We start from the raw sequence: 9,432 nt of genomic DNA on the forward strand, positions 1-9,432 counted from the left end.
CTAAGGAAATTTAAAACTTTTATTAACACTTCGATATGTTTACTGGTAAGAAATCTAAAGGGATTCTCATGCATAATAAAGTTTTGGATTCCAATCGAAGAATTAATGTCGAATTGTAATGTAACTCAAATTTTATTCATCTATTAATCGTTCAATTTTAACTAATTCCATAATCAATCATACATAGAATACATATAATTTTGACATTCTTACATATTCAAAAGTTGGTTGGCCAACGAATGGTTAACTTTGAATTAAATTAAAGGCCAAATGGTAATTACTCGGACAACAAAAATCTAGGGGACGGAAACCATTAGCTAGTTTTTTATATTTCAAGTAAAAACTAGGAAAATTAGAAAAAAACTAGCAAAAACTAGAAAAATTAACAAAAACTATTTGATCCGCCATTTTGATATTGTGCCATGATTTGCTGACTAAATCAATTTTACAAGTCGTCTATTGAAAGAAACAAGTACTTTATGCACGATTTTGTGTTAAAAAAGAATAATTAAACTAATTTTCACTATTATAAGTGTATAATTATTCAAAACACATAAAAATATGTCTGAACAACAAAACGTCAAAATACTTCATTGTGTCAGTACAATCATTTGATTGTCATTTGACAGAACAAAAAACTAGAAAACTAGCAATTTCATAAAGGAATATTAGCATTATTAGATTATTCATGGCCTGGAAATGCCTATGTAATTTACATATAAACGAGTGAGACTCAAACATGTTCTTCTTTTTCCATCAAATATACCAGTGGCGCCACACATTTTACATATAAGCGCATACAAAATTTTCAATATGGCTGCGCCCATGAGAGAGAAAATTTCGTCTCATTCATTTCCGCCCCATGAGATTATTCAAGCAATAAACTAGTAAATTAGCTATAAACTAGAAAAACTAGCATTGGTTTCTCTCCCCTAGACAAAAATGGACAATTATTTGCCTTACTTGATTACAATCGAAAATGTATCTGTTCTTTTGTGAAGGCTACAATAGTAAGAACTTAATTATTATACAAATCACTCATAGCACATTTGTTATAATGTGGAAAAAAGGAAAAAAAAACTGATATCCATCCTTCCATCCATGTTTATGAAAAACTACTCAATTAAAGATAGAGAAAATATGATTTGAATTGAATAAAGTGGCGCGCTATAGAGAGTTGATTTAATCGTGTTCGATAGTATACCATTCGATGAAGATGAATTAATAACATGGTATTCCATGTCTGTATTCCACATATGTGAGGTATAGCTGCATATACTTTAATACGAATGCGAAACATGTGTACCACATTGAGCATGTTTTGCAAGGCCAAAATGAAATCAACTGAATGAAAATTTAGAAAATTATGCTTCTAAAAATCGTCTATGATGCAGCATCATTGATGCTGCCGTTGCTATCGTCGTCGGCGAAACATGGCTGATAGTGAACAAATTATGTCGCTTTTGTGCTTGTACATGTATGTGTTGATTCTCTTTCTGGTATTTTGATTTTTATTCTTTGATGAACGCCAACTGACTAATTGCGTAATTTCATTGAAAATATGAACGGAGCATAAAAAGGGCAAATACAAACATATCAAATGAAAGTACAAATAAAACAGTTTGTTTGTTTTGAACAAGAGAAAAAACGTTGAAAGAAGTTCGTGAAAAAGTGAGTCTGCTGTCAAATGTCAATATTTTATCGAACCCTTCTATGGAATTACTTAGTACCAAAAAGTGGCGCCACTGTACATTTCATAGAAGGGTTCGATAATATATTGACGTTTGACAGTAGACTCACATCATATGAAGGAAAATCACCAACTCCTTTAATTTGAATTTTCAGAATTTAATCTTTTTTCCGTGTTTATTGTATCGTAATATTTATTTCTCATTTCATTACAAAGAGGATTCTCAAACGAGGACGAAAAAGATAGTAAAATCAATTTAGATAACCATCATATTCGAATTGCAAACGAAACTCAAAATCGAATGAAATATGGTGATATTTTCAAGCATAGCTGGGCAGACTGAAAATTTCAGGGGTAAATACGCGGAGTTAATTTCCTCAAAAAATCCTAGCAAAATGAGAAAAATTCTATCCAAAATCGTGAGTTATGTAAAGGGGTAATGTGAAAATTTGATGCCTGGGACATTGTTTGAATAGAACATATATCATTGTGCAGTTTACATACAAAATGACCAATACTTAATATACGGTATTATTGCTTCGGATATTGAAACTTGATGCTCCGATAAATTATCGGTTATTCAAAATTAAAACACAATGCCGTTTACGTCATTGGAGAAAATAGTTATACCGTAACTGGAGCTAATGAACCATCATGTCGATTTCTGTTCAGTTCATATTATATTCAAGCAGAATATATCATTCATAATTAATAATATTTAGTTAGTATATCATTTTTAAACGACAAACATTTTTTGATTCTCCCCTTCTTTCAAATAATGCTTGATTTCTTTTTATTTGCAGCACGGACGGCACAGAGTCGCCCATTTTGGCTGATCCAGAAGCTGAAGGACGTTCTGACAAACCAAAAGTCAAATATGGAGAGTTAGTGATATTAGGGTATGTAGCTACGTTCTTTTTTCATATTGTATCCTTACGATTAAATTAAAAATAAAAAAAACCAGTCATTTCCCTTTTACTGAAAATGTTAACCCTTAAAAAAGTTGAGTACAAGTAGTGTGCGAGGTAAAACAAAGAAGGGTTTTTAATTGTGAAAAATAAAAAATACTTTGCGAATGTTGTGCAAATATGAAACAAGAAGAAACCCCAAATCTCCGTCTCACACATGTACAACCCAGGTAAGGCATGTTAGCGGAAAGAGTAAAATGAAGATATAAAATACAAAACAACAACATTGAACAGCATTCACACGGTCAAAAATTCGATGCCAAGATTCGCAACTAATCATATTTATTATTTTTCATTATTTGTGTTCAGAAAATGTCCCAGTGACGCACACTATGTGCTTCTGCAAATACAATCAGATTCTCGGGCTGTTGAACAATAAAATGTGTGCACTTACAGTGACTTTACATTACTTTCGCGCTCTCTTTCTCTCCTTTGATGTGTATTTGAGTATGATGATATGTATGGATCGTTAGCTGATTCCTTCTTCTATCAAATATTCATGTTGCGTGACTTAATTTCATAAGCTACCATAATATGTTTATATTGACGTTTTAATTAGCAGCTGAAAGTGATGAACTGCCATGTGCTTTCATTGAAATCATGTAGCCAAAGCAAGTTTTAAACAAGGAAACTGCAGCAAGTTTTAATGCTTGAAACATGCATGTGGGAGAATCCTCTTCAAATAATTAAAAGTTAAACGTCATCGTATCTCCCGATTTATTCATCGCAGCAAAAGTAACTTAATTGGTCATTCTAATATTATATTATTATTCTTATTATTGCAGATATAATGGATTTTTGCCACAAGGGGATAAAGGCCGACGACGTTCTAAATTTGTATTGTATAAACGACTCGAAGCGAATGGTGTTAGAAGATCTAGACATTATATAGTTCAATCACCTCAAACATCAAAGGCCATTTTGGATGCGAATCAACATTCAATATCATACACATTGTCACGAAATCAAGCGGTTATCGTGGAATACAAAGAAGATACTGACACAGATATGTTTCAGGTAAATAATTCGCACCGATGATTAATTTTCCCTGGAGCATATTTTCATTCGAAGTTGAAATGGACACGCTCTGAACATCCAAATTAACATGAGCTTACTACTAAATTTTATTCTACAACTAAAGAAAGAAATTAATGTTGAAATAGTACAAGAGTGACTAATGTATCGGGTGTATGTAGCACTAAGTATTAGAGTGTATCGAAAATGTGAAATATTTCGAAATCAACGTTGCACTTAAGCATAACCTATGCCAAATGGTCACAGAAATCACATCCAGGTGTATTTTGCAAGAAAAAATCAAAACTGGATTCGCGCACACAGCCCAAAAATTTCAAAAAATGTGTTTGAACACAAAGCTTGACTATATTCTCAATATTACTTATGTATAAAATTAAATCATCAGAACAGAACCCCAAAAACGTACTGAAAAAAGAAATTTTAATTTTTGAAAAAAAAATTTTCGGCAAATTTTCAATTTTTGGACATTTTTGATCACAGGTAACGGGTTATTTTTTAACAGAATCACGTCATTCTTAGCTTATTGGAAAGTCATTAAGGTCATCTTGATGAAGCAATAAAAAAAGTTTGAAAAAAATTCAGCGGAAAAGGTTATATCAGAATGACTAGACCTCAAAAAATGGGGAAAAATCGATGAAAATCGAAGTTAATCCTCATAGATCGAAAGCGCACTCAATTTTGAGCCAATATGCACATTTTGAAACGACAACATTCTTTTATTTGGTGAAAATTGATAAAAGTGTGAACTTGGGCGGCCACCTATATTTTAATATCTTAGTAATCAACTGCAATGTACTAGGTTTTTACTTTGTTTGTTCACTTTGACAACTGATTTTACATAATTCCGACCCGAGGAATTCAATGATGGTAACCGTTTTGAGTAATTAGTTTAATTTTTTTAGATCTTTCGGCTTGAATATGACATTTATTTTGCAGTAGAACGAATTCTATGGTACATTTCCTATACAAAAATCTTCATCTTTTGCCATTTTGAACATATTAACGGTAACCAAAATACTATCAAAACTATTGATATAAGTAAAAAACATTTCTTTCGAAGTTCCCATTGTGACGCAATACTATAAATCTGAAAATGTTCTGATATAAATTTTCAGTGACGCGTTCACTCAAATATGTACAAAATGTTATTATTACGTCGCCTCTTTCGCCGCAAAAAATATGGAAACGTACACTCTTTATAAAACTAACTAAACCGTTCTCCCATTTAATTAAAATTGTATATACTTGCAGCGGCTTAGTATTTTTATGGATATATTACAAAAAAAAAATTGAAAATAATTGCTTTAGAGTAAAAAACAGCAGATTTTTCGTTCAAAGTGAAACATAACTTTTAGACATGTAAATCATTTTGTGTTTGCATTTTAGAGGCGACGCAATAATAACATTTTGTACATATTTGAGTGAACGCGTCACTGAAAATTTATATCAGAACATTTTCAGATTTATAGTATTGCGTCACACTGAACTTCGAGAGAAGTGTTTTTTACTTATACAATTTTATTTCGAAGCGAACTAGATACTATTTCACTCAAAAGGAGGTCATAAATTAAAAATATTGAGTCATTTATATACAGAAACAAGTATTCGAGTACGCTTACTCGCACTTACGGTGTTAGTAGAGGCTTTACCCCTCAAAATGAGTTACGCACTCTATTTAACTCTATTTTTGGTGTTAGTTTCATCGAAGTAAACGCATCACAGTGAAAAAAGAGATACATGTGTAGTACATATGATTGTCCGAGAATGAATGTGAGTCTTCTCCTGAGAGTTTATTGAAATGTAACACCGCCATACAAAAAATGCTGACTGTCAGAAAGGAGCGAGTACGACGTTTCCCCCTTTGCTAAGCGAAATAAATCCGATATGCGGCGCTGATTTAAATGTCACTCTATGTCATTCCACAATGATACATTTTTTGACTTGACAATATATAAGCTCTTCATTCAACATGCATAATTTTTGAACGGTCGAGTAAAAAAAAGAAACATATCATAAAATATTCTTCTTACGTTTATTTTAAATTTATTTGTTTAAAAATAACAATAATTTCAATTTTTTTTTTCATAGATTGAACAAGAATCTAATGTAAAAAGTAATACCAATGCGACACCTACCGTTAAAATAGAAAAGGAAACTTATTTGGCATTGTAACATTTTGGTCCGCCATAACAGCATCTTCGTTTTGCTTCTCTGTGATTGGTCAAGTAAAACGAAGATGCTGTCATGGTGGACAAAAATGCTACAATGGATACCAACTAAGTTTCTTTTTGCATTTTTACGGTAGGTGTCGCATTGTCATTACTATTTACATTGGATTCTTATTTAATCGATGAAACATTTTTTGTTGAAATTATTGTAATTTATAAACAAATTAATTTTTTTATAAAAAAAAAATTTAATAAATTTTTTAATGAAAAATGTTAGAAAAATATTTTATGACATGTTTTTTTTTCAACGATTCAATAATTATGAATGTGTATGCATTTTAAATGAAGAGCTTATATATTGTCAAGCCAAAAAAGTATTATTGTGAAATGACAGAGTGACATTTACATCAGCGCCGTATATCGAATTAATTTCGCTTGGCATAGGGGGAAATATTTTGACAGATAGTACTCGATCCTTTTTGTATGGCGATGTTACATTTCAATAAACTCTCAGGAGAAGACTCACATTCATTCTCGAACATTCATATGTACGTTCCCGCACGCGTTCAACGAGTTATGTTTCGTTGCGTGCATATGAGTATACGCTAACGAATATGATTGCTAAGTGTATCGTCACATACTTTCGATGAAACTAACACCAAAAATAGAGTAAAATAGAGTGCGTAACTCATATACGTAAGCGTACTCGAATACTTGTTTCTGTGTACGCTGTCCCCTGTTGAATATTCAAAACATCACATCCAAACTGATACGGTGGCAAGACATAATTCTCATCTCTCTGATATACATGAAAATCAGAGTTAAACTCAGAGAGGCACATTGCTGTTGTCACAAAACCGAAATGTATCAATTAGTTGTGTTAGTTTCTCTTGTGTTTTCCGCAATTTGATGTATTATCGAGTATTTATTGATTATTTGATAAAAATATGGAATGAACCATATATTTCCCACCGAATTCCCGTACGAGGGTTATGATATGTTAAATTCTTTTGGGAGGTCAATAAAATACTTATGTTTAAATTATATTATTAACATATTTATATTTGCATTTGGGATTGAAAAATATTACACATAAATACATAAATATAAATATAACACACTCAATGTCAACCATGAAAAACAACATTTCAATAAACAATAAACGAAATTACTTTCAAAACTCAAAACGCCTTTCTATTTTTCACATTAGATTGGACGGTCTTCAGAAGCGCCGATTGATTTTGTTGTCATGGATACATTGCCTGGTGATAAGAAAGATACGCGAGTTATGCAGAGCACAATATCCCGATTTGCATGCCGTATTTTAGTTGATCGCAGTGAACCATCAAAAGCACGCATTTATGCAGCCGGATTCGATTCGAGTAGAAATATATTTTTAGGGGTGAGCTTAAATACCAAAAATATCTACAGGTTTACTTCCGCCATTCAGTGTTTCGAATTTTTCAATGCCAATTCATTCAATTATAATTACCATTAAATAATGCAAATTGAAATTTTCAATTTATTTTTTTCAATTCATTGAATTGAATTTTCAATTACCATTTACATTCAAAATTGGGAAATGAATTGAAATTCATTTCAATTGCATAATATTTGGAGTTATTAATAATAATTCACGCAAAGAAAACACAATTTAAAAATTCATTGATTTTTTTTGTATAATTTTTTTTTTATTTATTTGACTAGGAAAAAGCAACTAAGTGGCAAGACAACGTTGAAATAGATGGTTTAACAACAAATGGTATATTAATAATGCATCCAAAAGGTCAGTTTGTTGGTGGCAATACAGAAAATCCAGGGACAACACCATGGCGAGAGTGTTCGGTTGGCGGTGACGTTTTTGGCTTACGAGAATCAAGATCGGCACAACAAAAAGGCGAACCAGTACGAATCAATTTAATAAATAACATGTTCTTCTGTATTTTCCCATTTGTGCAAATGCAATATCAACACAACCATGCATTTTTTATTTATTTCGATAGATTTACGGCGAAACAAACATTTTACAGGACGGTACATTGATCGATTTATGCGGTGCAACGCTTTTATGGCGATCAGCTGAAGGACTAAAGAATTCACCGGTATACTTTGCACATTGAATCTGAAATTTATAATATAAATTTTATATATAATTAATTTCAATTCAATTTAAAAAAAATGTTGTACAGGGAAAACGTGATTTAGAGAAGCTTGTAGATGAAATTAATGAGGGACGACCCCAATGTCCAGTTGGGTTGAATACGCTTGTGATACCACGCAAAGTCACATTAAGTGACCACATTAATCAGCCTTACGTTTATTTAAATTGTGGTCATGTTCAAGGTAATGATGTTCATCAAGATCTGAATTTTTTTCACTTTTGGAGTGCTCTATACCGAGTCTCCGAGAATTTCATATAAACTTCCTATGTAACACCTATTGAATAGGGACCGAGTGCCAATCGTGATTTGGGTGATAAGGAATACGATTTTTTTCATTCTGATTTCACTAGATGGTACAGAAAATTGAATAGTATTTGTAAATCGAAGAAAAAAAAATTAATTATTTTTTTCATTTTTCACGATTTTTTACCATCTTCATGGGAAGGCTTATATGAAACTCTCGGAGACTCGGTATAATGCACAAATGAGTTAAAATAAATGAGATACTAGTCAGAATTGAAAATAAATTTGATACTTGAACGAATTGAAAATAAATGTGATACATACCACTTTTATTTTCAATATCTTTCAAGTATCAGATTTATTTAAACGCGAGTTAGTATCTCATTTATTTTAATTCATCGTCTTGAATTGGTATTTTTTTAAAGAATGTTTGGAGGTCATGATTATTCTTACCCATTCAATTCTCAATGTTATAAATCTATGCTAAATATATGTTTGAACTTTTTTTTTAGGAAATCATGATTGGGGTCACATCCAAGGTCAAGAAAAATCGACAAGAAGATGTCCAATGTGTTTGGAACAAGGTGCGGTGGTGACATTGTGCATGGGTTGTGAGCCAGCATTTTATGTAGATTTTGGTCCACCAACGTATGCCTTCAATCCTTGTGGTCATATGGCTACCGAAAAAACAGTCAAGTATGTACACCATTTGTGATGCAACCATTACATCTCAAAAAATCCCATGAATAACATTAATAATAATAAAATGAGTTATGTTCTTTTTTCGAAACAGATATTGGGCAAACGTAGATATACCACATGGAACGATGGGTTTTCAAGCGGTTTGTCCGTTTTGTGCAACGCCATTGGACGGCAGTCCTGGATATATTAAATTAATTTTTCAAGATAATTTAGATTAGGGGGCTATTAAAAAGTATAGTTCGTACCCATTTTAGTTATCAACTTTTATAATTATATCGGTTTTGAGCAACTTTTATTTTTTATTTAACAAATTGAAATCAAAATTTTGCACGAAACTGAACTGATGAGCCGAGCGACATAATGTTTATATCATAATCACAATCCACAAAAACTGACGAAATAATCATTTATGGAATAAGAGCGATGAATAAAGAGAAAGAACAAAGCTTGGAACAAAGCTTTAA

At 31.7% G+C, this 9,432-nt stretch overlaps 1 protein-coding gene across 1 annotated transcript; it reads left to right on the forward strand.

The window, feature by feature from the left end:
• Nucleotides 1-2,493: 2,493 nt before the first annotated feature.
• LOC116347661 (protein pellino) lies at nucleotides 2,494-9,432 on the forward strand (the record flags this gene model as incomplete). Its single annotated transcript, XM_031778350.1, has 8 exons — nucleotides 2,494-2,589; nucleotides 3,444-3,675; nucleotides 7,072-7,263; nucleotides 7,569-7,766; nucleotides 7,865-7,963; nucleotides 8,051-8,204; nucleotides 8,779-8,962; nucleotides 9,060-9,432. Coding segments are annotated over 8 exons (1,282 nt in total), but the record flags the coding sequence as incomplete, so codon positions are not given.

The sequence above is a fragment of the Contarinia nasturtii genome, unplaced genomic scaffold (genome assembly GCF_009176525.2).
Source record: "Contarinia nasturtii isolate CC-2019 unplaced genomic scaffold, AAFC_CNas_1.1 Cnas_scaffold_2002, whole genome shotgun sequence".
In the NCBI taxonomy this organism is placed as follows: domain Eukaryota; kingdom Metazoa; phylum Arthropoda; class Insecta; order Diptera; family Cecidomyiidae; genus Contarinia; species Contarinia nasturtii.